Below are 18,538 nucleotides of genomic sequence, written 5' to 3' on the forward strand. Positions count from 1 at the left end.
GAGAGAAATAAATGATATGGTAAAGCTCCAGGGGAGGATGAAATTGCACCAGAAATGATCAAATACTTAAGAGAGAAAGGGAAAGACTGGCTATGGACAATATGCAAAGGACAAATATGCATGGAAGGAGAAAAGGCTCCCAAAAGATTGGGAAAGCAATTAAATACTACCAATATATAAGAAGGGCGAGGAAACTCTTTGTCACTGACGGAAATAATTAAAAAATTTATTTTGGTCATTTATTAAATCTCCAAAAAGTGTATGATATAAACCTACTTCTTTCCTCTCTTCTTCCATTGATTGGATGCACCAAATGTTGGCGATTACGTCTCTGTCTTTTTTACGGCGATAAATTAACCATAAAGCCAAAATTTTTGCCCGATTCATTCTACGCCTTGTGCTCTCTACGACAATAAGATGAATACTGTCGTAAAGTGTGAAAGTCCGATGAGTACGACAAACGGTCGTACGACCGTTTGTCGTGACGACCAAAATCGTAAAGTATGAAAGAGGCGTAAGAGATCTGTCTTGCCTGATTATCTTTATCTCTGAAGCATTAGTTATAATATTTAAGGTATCTCGATTGTTTACTTGTTTTCTCAGCGGATTATCTTTTTTAAGAGCCAGCACGTTTTCGCCTTTACTTTTAACTTTTTAACCTAATAAAATCTTTAAATAAATTCTTTATCCTATCCTAACATATGCAGCGGAGACAAGGACAGATACAAGAAAGACGAAACAACAAATCAACAATATCGAAATGAAAGTATTAAGATCAATAGCGGGCATATCATTATGAGACAGAAGTATACAAGAACGATGCAAAATTCAAAATATTAACAGGTGGATAAAAACAAGAAATAAAAACTGCAACGAACATGTAAACCGAATGGAACCAGATAGATTAGCGAACATCTGTAAAAACAACAATATAGCAGAAGACTCGTTGGAAGGCCGTCGAAAAGGTGGAAAGACAATGTACAGTCAATAACAACTGAAACATAATAAGAGGCAGACAAACAGGAGTAATTCTATTCGCACGAAGAAGAAGAATAAATTATTTATTGCGTCGATGCTTTTATACAATAATCTAACGTTTTTATAGACATACTAATAGAAGCATTACTAACCATAGAAGTTCGGCTAGTATGGGAATGCAGAGAATAATTCCATATAATGGCGGAATATGAGTATGTATAAATATGCGCGCCGTGCGTTCTTGGCGCCGACAGAAGTTGGATCGTGTGCGCACCGTTTGTGTGTCACTTAAAAACACCTCCTAACGCGTACTAATCTAACGAACCCTACACAAACGCGTACCGCACACACAGCGCGCATATCTATACGTACCTTAACAGTGTCATACTAGTATGAGTACCAGGAAATTTGTCAATACACGACAACTAAAAAGCTGACTAAATTGCTAGAAGAGGATCAGCGATAAAATACTTTGGTCCAGAGTTGACCTTCGGAGTACTGAAAAGCACTGTCCGCCACTGAACAGAACATAACTGCCACTGGGAAAATAACATAACGGCCCAGCACAAATTTATATTGGACGGGCATACTACGCTAAAAGGGCTAAAGCACTGCGGAAAACAAGCAGGAATCATTTCAGAATCATAACAGACTTCCATACTGGACAAGTGCTGTTCAAGGTACACCTACATGCAATACAGACTGGTTAGTGAATCCTTAAGCGCCAGCCTCTGTGGCAGAGAACCTGAAACAGTCAACCATTATTTTACATTCTTGTGAGGACTCTACACCTGTACACATTGATACAGAGTTCCAGAATTCTGGAATAGTGGAGTCACTGAAGGTGGATATGAGCTATTACCTCCGATTTCGTTTCACCAAAATTGGTGACTGGTTAGAGGATATCTCAAGAAACAAAGGTGACATGGTGCCAACTTGCGGTTTTCCCCTGGGGGTGGATGCCACCCCTTTATCGGGGTGAAAATTATTTTATTAAAAATAACCACATAATTAAATTCTAAGCCAAATTTGTTATATAAAGTTATTAAAATAAATCAAAACTTTTTGAGTTATTAAAGATCAAAAATTTTAATTTTTCGTAAGAAAAATGCATGTTTTTAACCGATTTTTCATAGATAACTCAAAAACTATCAAGTTTTTACAAAAAAGTTATTATTACCAAAATTGAAGCTAATAAGAAATAAAATAAACTCCTTAATAAAAAACCTTTTAATATTAACTAAAAGTGAGTTATAGGAAATTGAATGCATATTTTTTTCGACGAGTACCCAAAAGTATTCTAGCTTAAATTACGGGAAAATGATACATTTTATAAAATAAACTTATTAAACATTAGTGAAAGTACTTAGAAATATCTATCAAATGAGATACCGAACGAGTTAATAGCAGTAAAATTTATGCACCAAAAATTTTTCAAACTTTATCTGTTAAAAATTTTTCCAAAAAATGTTATCATTTTATTTAATAACTCGTTATTTTTAAGATATCTGGTTCACCTAAAAACGGTTTGAAAGGTAGTTCCAAAGTCTATCAAAACGCGTTGAATTTAATCTTTTAAACCCCTTACTTTTTTAAAATCGAAGATTAAATGGCCACGGTTACATGGTTCTCACAGCAAAATTTAAGCTTTAAACGTTTTTATCTCGGTTATTTTTCACCCTACAGAAATGGTAAAAGGGTATAATATTTGATATAGAGAAAACTAAAATTTGGTTATTTACCATTTTTCACGTATATTGAGTATTTTTATAGTTATTATCAAAAGAAAATGAAAATGACGATAATTTTAAAAATTCTGATTTTTTGAATGTATATCTTTTTTTTCAAAAATATGCATTATAAACCGGTGAAAATTGTTAAAATCATTACTTATGCTCATACAAAGAAATATTTGTAAGGATTACTATAAATTTTAATTTTTGTGGAAATGGCGTATGTTTTATTTTCAGTTTTGCCTAAAAATTCGAAAGGGTTCTCTTAGTTTCATCATAACTTGCTTAATTTTGATGCTATTAACTTCTTCTGGAGCTCATTTGTTAGGTATTCTGAAGTACTTTGATAAGTGTTTAGCAGGTATATTTTATAAAATGCATCGTTTTCCCGTTATTTAAGCTTGAATACTTAGATTTGAGTGCTCATCGAAAAAAATATACATTCAATTACCCACAACTCACTTTGAATTAACATTAGTTTAGTACTTTGAGTGAATAGTGTATTCAATTTTTTATTGTCTTCAATTTTTGTAAGAATAACTTTTTTGTAAAAGCTAATAGTTTTTGAGTTATACGTGAAAAACAGCTTTAAAACATGCATTTTTTTATGAAAACATAAAATTTTTGATCTTTAATAACTCAAAAAGTATTGATTTATGTTAACTTAATATAACAAATTTTGCTTAGAATTTGTCCCTCTATCGATTTATGGTATTATTTTTAATAAAATAATTTTCACTCCAGAAAAGGGGTGGCACCCACCTCCAGGGTAAAAGTGCAAGTTGGCATCATGTCACCTTTGTTTCTTGAGGTATCCTCTAACTGCTCACCAATTTTCACGAAAATCGATGGAGGTTCAACGAAATCGGAGGTGAAAACCTTCAGTGACTGCACTAGAAGGGGTACAATGAATAAATGGAAGGTGTACAATAAGCCAATTTGTTGAAGTAGGACCAGTTTATAATATACGGCTTCCGAAAAAACCATAGAGTTAATTCTTATTTACATGAGCTTTTCAAAAAGAAAACAACGGGATGATTTCGTAATGTATACATTTATGGATTAATAAGTGCACACGTTATTTATTCAAACGCCATTTATTAAGAACAAAAGTGTAGCTCTCACAAACATTTACGAACACATTTCATATTTAGGTACATTCATAAAACTTTTAAAATCGACTCGCTCTTTACAAAATTTTCTTAGCAACACAGAAATATGCCGTTTTAATTTATGAAGAGGGTTTGCCGGGAAATAGTTGCTTGTAGTGTATCGTATCATGTGGCGATTCTATTCTCTTGTAGTTTGAAAGCCTCACTAATACATATAGGAGGGATATTCTTGGAGTTCCATCTTATTACAAATACGTGTTTTTGGATTACTGCGCCTTCGTCACTAGAATTTCCGTTAACCATAAACTAAACAAAATATATAAATTTGACAAATTTTTGCATTTAAAATCATCTTTTCAAATGAGACACCCTGTATATGTATCAAATGTTACTGATATTTGACTGTAAATTGTAGTTCCTTTTTGTTAGTCCATTTTGTATTAGTCATCGTTTTGGCATCGTAGCACAGAGTTTATTATTTGAAGTGCTGTTTTGCATACCGAAATGCTTTGACTGTAGAGTGCAAAAAATTTGTTACATTTTTTTACAGAACGTTTGTGAAATTACCTAACAAAATATATTGTTGAGAAAAATTGAATAGTTTATTAGACACTGTTCCACTATTTTATTAAAAGTTTGCAATTTTTTTCATTCGTCCTGGTCCTTTCTTAATGCCAACCATTTGTTTATCCTTAGATTTATTGCTTATTAAGGGGTGCACTTCTGTAAAAAAACGTTTTCTCACATTATAGATGTGAAAACCAATTCAATATTGTGAATATACACACTGTTAATACCAATTTAAAGCTTTTTTGAATATATCTTTACTCGATCAAAATCATCTCTATACACAAATGTTAATAAATAATATCTTAATTTGTCTATTCATATTTAAATTATTCAGGACTAGTGCTTCTACAGATTATGGTGTAATTAAGTGTAAGGATCTAAGTATCTTTGGTGAGATGATTGTACCGGGTGTCCCAATAAGAATGGCTCTCGGCCATATCTCAGGAACCGTTTATAGTACAGCTTTGAGAAAAAAATATTTATAACAAAAGTTACCTCGGGAAAAGCCTGGAAATTATTTTCATAATTGTAGGTCCACCGCTAGGGGGCGTAATTGAATATCAAAAATAAAAAAATCAAAATTTTACAAAATTTACCTAACGAAAGGGCACTGGAAATCTAATCATCGTATTCTTCATAAAATTCTGCGCATATTTTATTTCACAAGTTTAGGTCTACCTTTGCAAATAAAAGGTGTAGGTGAGTGGGAACCTTCTTATGAACAAATGGCTGCAAGTCCGGTTCTGCTAAATCGAATTTTGCATACTTGGTCTTGTTGAAAACAGCTCATTTTCGTCAATGTAAGAGTATTATTTTTGAAATAGCCTAATAAGTAATATGCCAGCTAGTAGGCGTTAATTAATTATTTTCGGAAATCTAGTATTCTTTGGAGAATATTAAATATAAGTATGCATTTTTAATCCTGTATAACAAAATTTGACCAAATTAGCAATATAATACCGAAAACCGCATGTCGATACCTTTTTTTCTATCTCGAGATATCTTAAGAAACGTGTAAATTTTAAACAACTGTTAATGTCACCGGTAAACGAAATTAAGGAAAAGTAGTGTGCTATGGAAAAAACAAAGACACATTTTCCAGATCTAAACGTATATAATTAATTAAAACAACAATAAGACAAACAACACTATAAAATATAACAAAGGAATAAAAGCAACTAGTTACTTAGTGACCCTTTTTTTAATGGCTTTGACATAGCCAATTAGCCAGACTATTTGTTTTTTTGTATGGTATTACAATAGCAATTTTAAGTTAATATCTAAGCCTACTTATTATCTAAATTTACAGGGTGTTATAATATATTAATGGATACATTTTTCAATTTTGTGTGATATTTTTACAATTTTTAATTTTATTATCTAAGCCTATTTAAAATTTAAATTTACAGGACGTTACATATTCGTAAAGACATTGTACCGTCTGCTTATTTTTTGGAAAAAAGAATTTCGTTTAAATTGACCGGTAAAGGACAATTTAGATCAATTAACTTTTCATACATTACTTTAATATTTTGTCTGTACTGTCCACACTCCAATATGAGGTGCTGTAGATGTCCCATTCCACCACAGGCGCAATATGGGTTATCACTGATACCTATGCTGTTCAAATTGTTGCCCATCATTTTCGATGCAAGCATTTACTCTTCCAAGAGTAGATTGAACAGCAGTCTCAATTTCTGCTTTCGCAATGCTTTGAATGGCGTTTCGTATTCTCTAGATTCTAGATCATGTTTTCTCGAGTAGTGGGCCTAGCGGCAAAAAGAAGGTCTTTAATCCGTCCCCATAAATAAAAGTCTAGAACAGTTAAATCTGTTGCTATTCAATCTACTCTTGAAAGAGTAAATGCTTGCTTCGAAAATGATGGGCAATAATTTGAACATCATATCTTAAAAACACTGTCAAAGTGTAAAGACGCATTTCAAAGTTCCTCTCGAAAATTTAAATTTATTAGCAGTTTTTATTAGTTAAATCCGTTAAATTTTCTTTTTTAGTTTCGTTAATTTAGTTATAGTTTAAGTTTTATATAAATATAAGTCAGTTTTAGCGTTCGAAGCGATTAAATCTTGATGAGCGGACACGGTGACGGTGACCCTCCCGATCCCGGAGAGGACGAATTTTACAAGTTTAGAGAAGAACAGAATAATAATATGGAAATAACAGCGGTTTCAGGTATCGATAATATTAATAAAAATGTCAATAGCAGCTCAAACGTAAGTAAAAATCAACTTCATATTTCGCCAAACTCGTCCCAAATAAATACAAATGACATTAGAACTACCTATAAATATTTACAAACTGACACAGGTCCTTTTGAAGTAATAATTGAAAATAAAAGTGATTTACGTTTAAATGCGATTAGGGTTGGTGATATAATATTAAAAAATTGGCCGGAACTGGATAATAAAATAAAAAGAATTGATTTGGCAGGAAAACATCGAGTAAAAGTAGTTTTTGGAGAGTCAAAATGGGCCAATTTTTTAGTAGATCAAAATAAATCAAAAAGGTTTACTGAAAATAAACTTGAGGCTTATGTACCTAAATTTATGATTCATCGTCAGGGTATTTTAAGGGATATTGATAGAGACATTTCAGATGAGGAGTTAAAAAATAAAATTAAAGCCTATGACTACCACTGTAAATTTACAGTAGTAGAAGTCAAAAGATTAAAAAGGAAAATTGTTGAGAATAATACTACGGTATATGTTCCAACTAAAAGTATTATTGTGACTTTTAGGGCACAAAGTTTACCTAAGTATGTAGTTATTAATAAGGTATTAATTCCGGTCGAACTATTTGTACAGAAAGTAATTTTGTGTTTCAATTGCCATCGTTACGGGCACGTGGGTGGACAGTGTCGCGGTAAGTCTAGATGTTTCAAATGTCACGGTGAACATTTATCCTCCAAATGCACGGAAAACCCAAACAATAAATGTCTTCAGTGCAACGGAGATCATTTAACTACAAATTTTCAGCTGTGTCCTGAATATCTGAGGCAAAAAACTATTAAAGATATTATGTCTCAAAAAAATTTAACATACAATGACGCAATTAAATTAATCCCCAATAGAACATATGCAAATGCAACTACTAGTGAAAATAAAACATTAAATCCTCAATTTCCCATAGAATTAGCGTCTCAAAAAGCTTTTCCACTCCTTCCCAGTCAAGCTGCTCTTCCATATTCTTCAGGTTTTTCGCAGTCTAGCCCCATAGATTCCCATAAATACACTATCTATAGAAATCCAACGAAAAGGGCCAGGCCTCAAACACCTGATCCTTGTATTAATGAAGCAATCAAAATAACTAAACCAATTGAAATCGCTAGGTTACAAGGGGGTATTTTGAGTCAAGAATCTTACCGAGAGAATATTATTAAAACGAATGAAATGTCAGAAACAGAAACGATAACATTAGTATTTGAATTAGTTATGGATATATTAAAGTCTTTAAATAGGGATAATATTTTAAATGTTCAACAGTTTGAAGTGGTTAATATTATTAAGGACAGACTCAATAAACAGGGATTAAGCTCGCAGACATGAACAAAACCTTTTCTATTACACAATGGAACTGCCGATCGGCAGTTTCAAATAAATGTAATTTGGAGTATTTACTTCATGAATATAAAATCAATATAGGTCTTCTTTCGGAGACTTGGTTTAAACCAAATATTTATTATAATTTCGTAGGTTATAATTGTTCACGTTTAGATAGAGAAGATGGAAAAGCTGGTGTAGCAATTTTAATTAAGGATGAAATTAGTTTTTCTGAGATAGATTTACCTCAAATGGAAAAGATTATGGCTAGGTGTGTGTGTGTTCGGATTGGTCAATTTAAGGAAGTTTATCTTGTTTCAGTTTACATAAAACCTTTGAGTAGAGTTACACTGACACAATTTCTTAATTTTTTTAATAGCATACCAAAACCATGTATAATTGGTGGGGATTTTAATTCGCATCATTCGGCTTTTGGATCGGATCTAGAAGATTTTGAAGGAAGAAACCTGTTAGAAGCAATAAACTCATTAAATCTAGTATTTTTAAATACAGGGGAACCAACCCTTGTTACTAGACCAGGCCAAAGAAAAAGTGCTATTGATATTACTATATGCTCTCAAAATATCAGTCAATTATTCCAGTGGGAGGTACTTCAAGATCCCCATGGCTCTAACCATTTGCCAATACTCATGAAATGTCAACTTAGAGGAACGCCACCACCAACAAAAAGTCATAAAATATGGAAAATTAACAAGGCAGACTGGAGAAAATTTAGCACTTTGTTATATGAAAAATCATTGAATGTTATTGACGATAGTTATGACAAATTATTAGAAGATATGAACGAAGCAGCTACCGTAGCTATACCAAAAAAGAGTACAAATAAACGAAATACTTGGGAAAAATGCAAACCATGGTGGAATAATGACTGCCAAGATGCAGTAACGAAACGCAAGCAGTTATTTAGTACATATAAAGAGAATCCAAATTTGGATAATCTTAATAAGTATCAAAATCAAGATGCGATCGTTAAAAGAATTACAAATGAAGCAAAAAGAGCTAGTTGGAAATCGTATTGTGAAAGTTTGAACAAAAATACTCCAATGAAAGATGTTTGGGCTAAATTAAACAGATTCAAAAACAGGAAACAAGCAAATAGACATCGAATAGAGTGGGGAGAATGGACAGAATATTTTCATAGTAAAATCTGTCCGAATTGGGTTAACGAAAAACCAAGAGAGTTCAAAAATAATTATACAAATGATCACATGCTAAATAAACCTTTCACAATGAACGAATTACAACAAGCTTGTAAGAAAAGAAATAATACGTCTCCCGGAATAGACAACATCCACTACCCAATGATTGCTGAGATTCCATTTATAACTAAGCAGCGCTTATTAGGCATTTATAACAGTATATATACAAACAAGTCGAACATACCAGACGATTGGAAAAAATATTTAATAGTACCTATTCTTAAACCTAATAAAACTAGAGATTCTGCAGACTCCTACAGACCTATTGCATTGGGGTCTTGTATAATGAAAACGTACGAACGACTTATTAAAAACAGGTTAGAACACTGGCTGGAGAAAAATCAATTATTATCAGCAGTCCAATATGCATTCAGAAGAGGACGTTCAACTCAAGAAGTTACAACATCATTTGTTACTGATGTACAATTAGCATTTACTCGTAACAACTCAATATCCTGCCTATTTTTAGACATTAAGGGAGCATATGATGTAGTTAATCTAGACATATTGACAGATAAATTATACGCCATAGGAATTCCAGAAGGGGTTATTGCGAACTTAATGAAGTTATACCGTGATAGAAAAGTGTATTTAAATATAAATGGAGTGATAGGTACGCCCAAATCAACATCAATTGGATTGCCTCAAGGAAGTATTTTAAGTCCATTATTGTTTATTCTGTACACTGCTGATGTTACTAGTTCTATTACCGAAGAAACTAGAATACTTCAGTACGCAGACGACTTTTGCATTTATACGGAAAAGAAGTCGATCGAAGCTTCAATCAATGCATTAGAAAACGCCACAGAAAGAATTGCCGAATGGTCACAAAGAAATGGATTCAGCATTTCTCAAGATAAATCAGTCATGTGTTCATTTACGAGAAGACGTTATCAACCACCAAACCAAATTAATATAGGACCTTTCACATTCCCATATAAAACATCTGTTAAATACCTTGGTATAATTTTAAATCAAAAGCTCTCTTGGAAAGAACATATTCATCATTTGTCAAAAAAATGTGAAAACGCAATAAATGTACTAAGAGCTTTTAGCCACACAAAGTGGGGAGCCGATCCAAATATATCACTAATCTTCTATAGAGCACTAATACGTTCAGTGATTGACTATGGTTGTATTTTATATGGAAATGCAAATTTGACTCAATTGGAGATATTGGAAAAAATAAAAAATAAGTGTTTACGACTTTGTCTTGGATGTATACAAAGCACACCAACACATATTTTAGAAATTGAAGCAGCAGAGCCTCCTTTGCATCTTAGACGGCAATTTTTGTGTGATGTTTTTATGTCAAAACTCCTAGCACAGAAAAGATCTGAGAAAATACAAAACCTCAATTCAAAAATAGATAGTCCCTTCTGGCGACGTAAAATTCATCCCAAAGTAATAAGCAGTTATCAGCTATTAATCCAATTTAATAGCGAGGTTTACAGAAATGACATCCTTCCCTTTTATAATTGTGATTATAACCTATTAGAACTACAAATTCCTTATTATTATCTTAATATTGAACCACATGTTAATCAATTTAACATAAATACGTTTGTTGAGAATACAATTCTGAAAAGATGGCCGGAGTCCGATTGTATTTATACAGATGGATCCAAATTCGCTGAGTCAACTGGATGCGCCTTTTACCATTCAAATGAAAATCTATCCAAAAAATTTAAACTTTCAAATCAAATGTCTAGTTATACTGCTGAGCTCATCGCAATTCTTCAAGCTTTGAGGTATATTAATATCCATCACAAGAATAAGTTTGTTATATTAACAGATAGCAAAAGTTCGGTAGACACAATAGTAAAAACTAAATTATCAAGCACTTCATCAGTAGTAATTATAAAAATTTTAGAAACAATCCAGTTACTTACGAATACAGGTAAACAAATTTCTTTGGTTTGGATTAAGGCTCATTATGGAATTAACGGAAATGAAATAGTGGATAGACTTGCCAAGGATGCTACTACAACAGGGGAAACGATAGAAGAACCATTAATGCCAGTCACTGATCTACGACAATGGTTTAAGAAAAAACAAATGGAGCAATGGCAACTGGAATATGATATATCTCTTAAAGGTGTACGATTTCATGATATCCAACCAAAAATTTATAGAAAACCGTGGTTTAACGACATTACAAATCGGCACTTCATTAAAACCTTAAATAGAGCAAGGAACAAACATGGTTTATATCCAGTTCACAAAAATAAACTAGGGTTGGCCACTTCTCAAAACTGCACATGCGGGGAGTTGGGTACTTTAGAGCATGTGATTTTCGATTGCGCAAACTTCCAGATGCTGAATCAACAGTTATATAAGAATCTACAAACAGTAGGAGTTACTCTCCCCACCAATTTAAATTCCATTTTATGTACACGAAATATAAATTTGTATAAAATTGTTTATAACCACTTAAAAAATATGAAAATTGATATTTAAAAAAAATATATATATAAAAAAAATTAAAAAAAAAATACATATATAAGAAAAAAAAAAAAAGAAAAAAAAAAAAAAAAAAAAAAAATAAATATTAAAAAACAAAAAAAAAAACAAAATAAAAAAAAATACAAAAAAAAAACAAAAAAAAAAACAAAAAAAATCACAAAGAAGGCCTAAACCTCCGCGAGGATGAATCGGGTTTAGGTCTTAGCGCGAAAGAAAAAAAAAAAAAAAAAAAGTTAATATCAATTAGTGGTTTAGTATAAGTATTTAGTAATAGTGTTTTATTAGTATGTATTTTTAATGTAATGTATGTAATATATGTTTGTGATTATTAAAATATAATGTATATCAGTTAAAATTAGGAAATTGTGTCTATGAAAATAAAAAAAAAAAATTGAGCTGGCCAATTGGTTCAAACCAAGGTCATAAATCTAAACACACACACACACACATTTGAACATTTAGGCAGTCACTAAGACTAAGTAAGTAGTTGCTTTTATTTCTTACAACAGCTGCTGTTATATTTTATAGTGTTGTTTGTCTTATTATTGTTTTAATTAATTATATACGTTTACATGTGGAAAATGTTTATTTGTTTTTTCTATAGCACACTACTTTTCCTTAACCTCGTTTACCGGTGACAGTAACAGTTATGTTTAAAATTTATACATTTTTTAGATATCTCCAGATAGAAAAAAGGTATCGACATGCGGTTTTCGTTGCTATGTTGCTAATTTGGTCTAATTTTGTAACACAGGATTAAAAATGCATACTTGTATTTAATATTTTCCAAAGAAAACTAGATTTCTGAAAATAGTTAAATAACGCCTCCTAGCTTGCATATTACTTATTAGGCTATTTCGAAAATAAGACACTTACATTGACGAAAAAGAGCTGTTTTCAACAAGACCAAGTATGCAAAATTCGATTTAAGCAAGAAACCCATTATGAACGGCCAGCACGGCACAGCCCGGCACGGCACAGCACAGGCCGGCCCGTCCAAAAACCCATTTGTAACGGCCAGCGCGGCACGGCACCGGAAAAATGATCATTTGCCATAAATGATAATGTATTTTTATTAATAAAATATATACAGAGAGGGGCTAAATTATCGAATAAATTCATTTTCTCTAAAATGGACGGCTTTGGAAGAAAATACCAAAACAGGTCGATTTTTACTTTTAAATTACAATTTTTTGGCATATACAGTGGAACCTCGATTATCCGTCACCTCTGTTAACCGTCAGGGTCCATTAAGTTATATTGTATACACAAGTAAAAATTGAGTCATCAATTCATTTTGTTTGAGCATTGCGATAAGCCAAACGAAATTCATTGAAATGTACACGTGCAGTTATGCCATCACCGCATTTTTTTATGTAAATAATTTTTGTTCTTATTCAGGGCTCTGGATTAAATTTCAATTTAAATAGGTAATGATAAATGATACCATACTTTTAGAGTCCTATTTTTAGAATCGCAAGCCGAAAATAAAAATGTACATCACACAAATTATTAATTGTTAACCGCCTTCTCGATTATCCGTCATACCCTTGGTCCGGTGCCCTGACGGATAATCGAGCTTCCACTGTATTTCATACTAGAGACGTCATTCATCTGAGCTTAATGATGTAATCGATGATTTTTTTAAATGGGAATAGGGGTTGTGTGGCATATCATTTGAAAGGGTGTTCAATCCTCTATTCAGTAATATAAACAATAATATCATTATTTATACAGGGTAGCCAAAACAATAATTTTTAAATTACATTAATTGACGCAAAAAGAAGAATGTATGTAATTTATTTAACTCAAAATACATTGTACTGCTGTCAGTAAATAGAAAAAAATGTTTATTTCACAAATAAACATTTCGTTTCACTTAAATTAAATCACAAGCAGCCTCCCACCTACCTCTTGACAGTTTGAACATTTAATTTAAGCGAAAAGCAATGTTTTTTTGCCAAATAAACATTTTTTTCTATTTTCTGACATCATTAGAAAGTATTTTGAGTTAAATAAATTGCATACATTCTTCTTTTTTCGTCAATTAATTTAATTAAAAAAGTATTTTTTGGCCACAAATGAGATGCCACACGACCCATATTCCCATTTAAAATAATCATAGATTACGTCATCACGCTCAGATGGATAACGTCACTAGTATGAAATATATGCCAAAAAATTGTAATTTAAAAATAAAAATCGACGTGTTTCGGGATTTTTCTCCAAAGCCGTCCATTTTAGAGAAAATGAATTTATTCCATAATTTTGCCCATCTCTATATAGGAGAAAAATGTTATATGTATTGTTTTAATTTTATTTTAGAAACGCATCATGTCATCTATGATATATTTTAAAAACTATCGTAAAATAAAAGTTTTTAAAAGACATAAACTACACAATTTTAATGAATATGCATCATGTTAAAAAAACGAATTCATGGTTAAAAGATAATGTATGTACCTGTCCATTGATCAAAATGTTAGGATATTTGTACCAATGCATTGTCCTTTTTCTTGCTATTGTGATAACCTGGGTCCGATGCATCATACAAAAATGGGTATTCTCTGACACTCTCAATTAAAAGTTCGTCCATATTATTTCAAAAGAAACAACGCGCTTTCAATTAAAAAATCAACAATACAATATTTTATAACAATTATGACACACTGGCGCCGACTGGCCGTTCAGAGGCCGTTCGACTCCAACGGATTTTATTCTACTCGGAGAATTTCGGCCGTTCCGTTTGCGTGCTGGCCTGTGCCGGGCCGGGCTGGCTGCTCATAATGGGTTACGTTGCATTTAAAACTATACAAATGAATTTGGACTGTCCTGTGCCGTGCCGGGCTGTGCCGTGCTGGCTGTTCATAATGGGTTTCTTGCTTTAGCAGAACCGGAGTTCAGCCATTTTTTCATACGAAGGTTCCCACTCACCCCCACCTTTTATTTGCAAAGGTAGACTTAAACTTGTGAAATCAAATATGCGCAGCATTTTATGAAGAATACGATGATTGGATTTCCAGTGCCCTTTCATTAGGTAAATTTTGTAAAAATTTGATTTTTTAATTTTTGATATTCAATTACGCCCTCTAGCGGTGGACCTACAATTATGAAAATAGTTTCCAGGCTTTTCCCGAGGCAACTTTTGTTATAACTATTTTTTTCTCAAAGCTATACTATAAACAGTTCCTGAGATATGGCCGAGAGCCATTCTTATTGGGACACCCGGTATAGTCCAGTATTAAAAGTACGAAAAACATTCATTTTAATTATGTTACAGACTTGACGAACAATATACACTAGGTAAGCAGCAAAATTAACGCACTACCTTAAAAATGGGACATTTTTGATGCCTCGTATTTCCTAAACCTGTTGTCCGATTTTAGTAATTTTTTTTGATGTTATAGCTTTATTCTTCAAGAATATCGTTGTAATAATATTGTTGCTAAACAGGTAAGTGTAATTGTATACCGAGTGTAACAATGATAGTGTGTTTTTCCTCAAAGTTCTGAACACCCTGTGGAATATTCTAGCATATATAAAATATTTAAATTAAAAATAAACTGTAGCCTTAGGGTTTCTTAACATGTTGCTTGTTGATTTATTCGCTTATGCTAAATACTAAAAAAGTTAGGTACTTTAACAACTAGCAACGTTCTTCATCAATACAGGGTGTTTCTAAATAAGTGTGACAAACTTTAAGGGGTAATTCTGCATTAAAAATAATGACCGTTTGATTTATAAACATATTAAGTCTGCAAATGCTTCGTTTCCGAGATACGGGATGTTGAATTTTTTCTGACAAACTGACGATTTATTTACTGCTCTAAAATCGGTTGAGATATGCAAATGAAATTTGGTAGGTTTTAAGAGGTAGTTATTGCGCATTTTTTGGCTTACAATTAACCCTTAAATGCATGATTTTTTTTATTGATGTCAAATATCAAAAAAAGCTTTTAGCAGAAGCTTAGAAATGATGAAAAAATAATAAAAAAAATTAAGTTTAATTTTAAACACTTTGTTTTTGACAATAACAGGTTTGTTGCCAAAATGCTACATTGTGCATACAAGGTCAAGTTAGGATATAAAATCTGCATTGTTACTTTACATGAAAATTATAAAAACAATTATAATTTTTATTGAAACACAGTGCCACACCACATTTCTGACATTTTGTATGTGTAAACCCCTTACAACTGGGATATTTATACCGTTGTTTGTTTCTATAGTCGGCCAGTGTCCATATTGGTCCCTACTATCTTTGGGGGGAATGTACTGAGCTAGTCCTCTCTTTTTCTTGTCTTAGATGTCAGCTTCCAATGTACTTGGTCTCCCTCTTTTTGCTGTGGCTGTGCTCATTTTGCACAGACACTCTGCAAGTTCTCTGCGAAAAGCTGCTTGTGTTAAAAGCTTTGCCTTGGGTTCTTAGCAACCGTCGCTCTTTTATAGAGTATCCAGTATTGGCAACTGTTTTTTTCGCAGTCTTATCAAAGCGTTTTATTTGTATATAGGAGATATACCTGCAAAAGTGGAAAGCAAGACGTTATTTTTATTATCTTTGTAGATGAGATATCTACGCCGTCAACCGTTGCAGTATATTCATGACTGTCACCACGAGGAAATTCTTCATATTCGTATGTGTTGGTAATTTGCAATATGGTATCCGGTGCCTTTGAACTGTTCCCAATGATAATATTCCCCTTTTGGCATTATGTACAAGCAGCGGTACACCTGTATAATAATTATCATGATAAAGACGGAAATTTTGATGCTCTGGAATAATGCCAGCCAAACGAACAACTATATTACCGGGTGCTACAAGATCGGTAGATGGCAAGCTTTCATTCTCCTGGATGATTTGCTCACTTTCTAGCATTTCCATATTTTTTGTTGTGTCTATCTCCTCTGCCATATCTTTAGCCCCATTGCACGTTTCTTCATCAGATTCGTCGCCATAGTGAGGTTCAAATTCAGGGTCTGCAATACTATCTGTGTCGGAGAAATCACTTTCATCTTCACTAGTCAGGCCTGTGAAATTTGCCCAATATTCCTGCAGATCCTTTCCGACAAATAATTCTGACGATGCATTCTGTAATAAAGAATCGGATGTAAATATTCTGTGTCGGAGATTCTTGAGTGCGCACTGTAGCAAAACAGCAACAAAGAATGTTTTTCATTTTTCTCATGAATGCGGTAAAAACAACAAGGGAGCATAATAAAAGTAAAAAGTAGATACCTTACCTAGTAACTAGGATATTTTTTCAATAATAAATCACTAATATTCTAACTAGATACGACTCACAAACTTCATCAAATAATACACGACGTTACAGGTTAGCTGCCAAACAACTCAATGGGTCGAAGTGCATGTTTATGCCATCTGTGCAAAAAGTGCCAAACTATTTAATATTTACACTATGTAGACTACAGGCAACGCCATGCAGTTACTTCAAATTCGAATCAGAATAGACATATTGAATCGTTTACCTATGTTGCCGAACGGCAACACGATGCATTTAAGGGATAAGAATTTTATATTAACCATTGGCGTGCATACGGGTCCTATTATCCGTATGTACGCCAGTGGTGAATATAAAATTTTTAATTGTATGCCAAAAAATGCGCAATAACTACCTCTTAAAACGTACCAAATTTCATTTGCATATCTCAACCGGTTTTAGAGCAGTAAATAAATCGTCAGTTTGTAAAAAAAATCAATATCCCGTATGTCGGAAACGAAGCATTTGCGGACATATGTTTATAAATCAAACGGTTATTATTTTTCATGCAGAATTACCCCTTAAAGTTTGTCACACTTATTTAGAAACACCCTGTATTGATGAAGAACGTTGCTAGTTGTTAAAGTACCTAACTTTTTTAATATCTAACATAAGCGAATGAATCACAAAGCAAAATGTTAAGAAAGCCTAAGGCTGCAGTTGAGTTTTAATTTCAATATTTTATATACGCTAGAATATTCCACAGGGTGTTCCGAACTTTGGGGAAAAAACACACTATCATTGTTACACCCGGTATACAATGACACTTACCCGTTTAGCAACAATATTATTACAACGATATTGTTGAAGAATAAAGCTATAACATACTAAAAAAAATCACTAAAATCGGACAACAGGTTCAGGAAATACGAGACATCAAACATGTCCCATGTTAATTTTGATGCTTAGTGTAGAATTTCAAAGAAGAAGAAATTAAGATTTTATCGGCCAAACAATGTACATAAACGAATCCTGAGACATGTACATAAGCGCTTCGTAATTAATTGGAAATTAAACAAGAAGGCACCAATAACAAAATTTAACAACTTTGATCTGACCTAATTCAGCAAATTCATTATTTTTATTAAAAAACCCCGTTTTACTTTAAGGTAACATAATAAGCTGTTTTGTTATGTTCTGAAGTTATGTTAGCTGTTAAGTTTTATGAGTAATCAAGTTTTTATGTAAAAAAAGCTTTCAGTTGGCAATTAGCGTATGTATATATAGATCTAGGTAGTAGCAGCCAAAAATCACAAGACATCTTATATTCAATACAAAACCAAACAAAAACCCAAGAATAATAATAAAAACTAAAGAGGAAATGCAATCAAATAAAATTTCGTAACATACATAATCAGTTTATTCTAAATCAACTTTTAACTAAAAGTAAAATTATATACTAACATTCTAATAACTATAGAAGTAACACGACAAACTGAAAACATTCCATAAATATATTCTAACTGTTATTACCTCCATCAGAGATATTTTCAAGTAATATATCATATGTTTTGTACTTTGTTTTTTTGGCAGGGGGTGCACCATTGCCTGTATTGGATGGCAATATATTAATATCTGTAGGCGTCCAATTATCTTCAGGATCTTCAATCTAAAAATACATTA

The 18,538-nt window shown here is 32.4% G+C and overlaps 1 protein-coding gene across 1 annotated transcript in view; it reads right to left on the reverse strand.

The window, feature by feature from the left end:
* Positions 1–627: 627 nt before the first annotated feature.
* LOC126878988 (retinoblastoma-binding protein 5 homolog) overlaps positions 628–18,538 on the reverse strand; it is a 114,139-nt gene continuing 96,228 nt past the window's right edge. The window contains exons 9-10 of the mRNA XM_050641867.1: positions 18,389–18,524; positions 628–4,546 (exon numbers count right to left, since the gene is read on the reverse strand). Of these exons, the coding sequence (XP_050497824.1) occupies positions 4,452–4,546; positions 18,389–18,524 (231 nt within the window). The 3' untranslated portion in view covers positions 628–4,451. The remainder of the gene's footprint in view (positions 4,547–18,388; positions 18,525–18,538) is intronic.

This window comes from Diabrotica virgifera, chromosome 1, assembly GCF_917563875.1.
Source record: "Diabrotica virgifera virgifera chromosome 1, PGI_DIABVI_V3a".
NCBI classification, from domain to species: Eukaryota; Metazoa; Arthropoda; class Insecta; order Coleoptera; family Chrysomelidae; genus Diabrotica; species Diabrotica virgifera.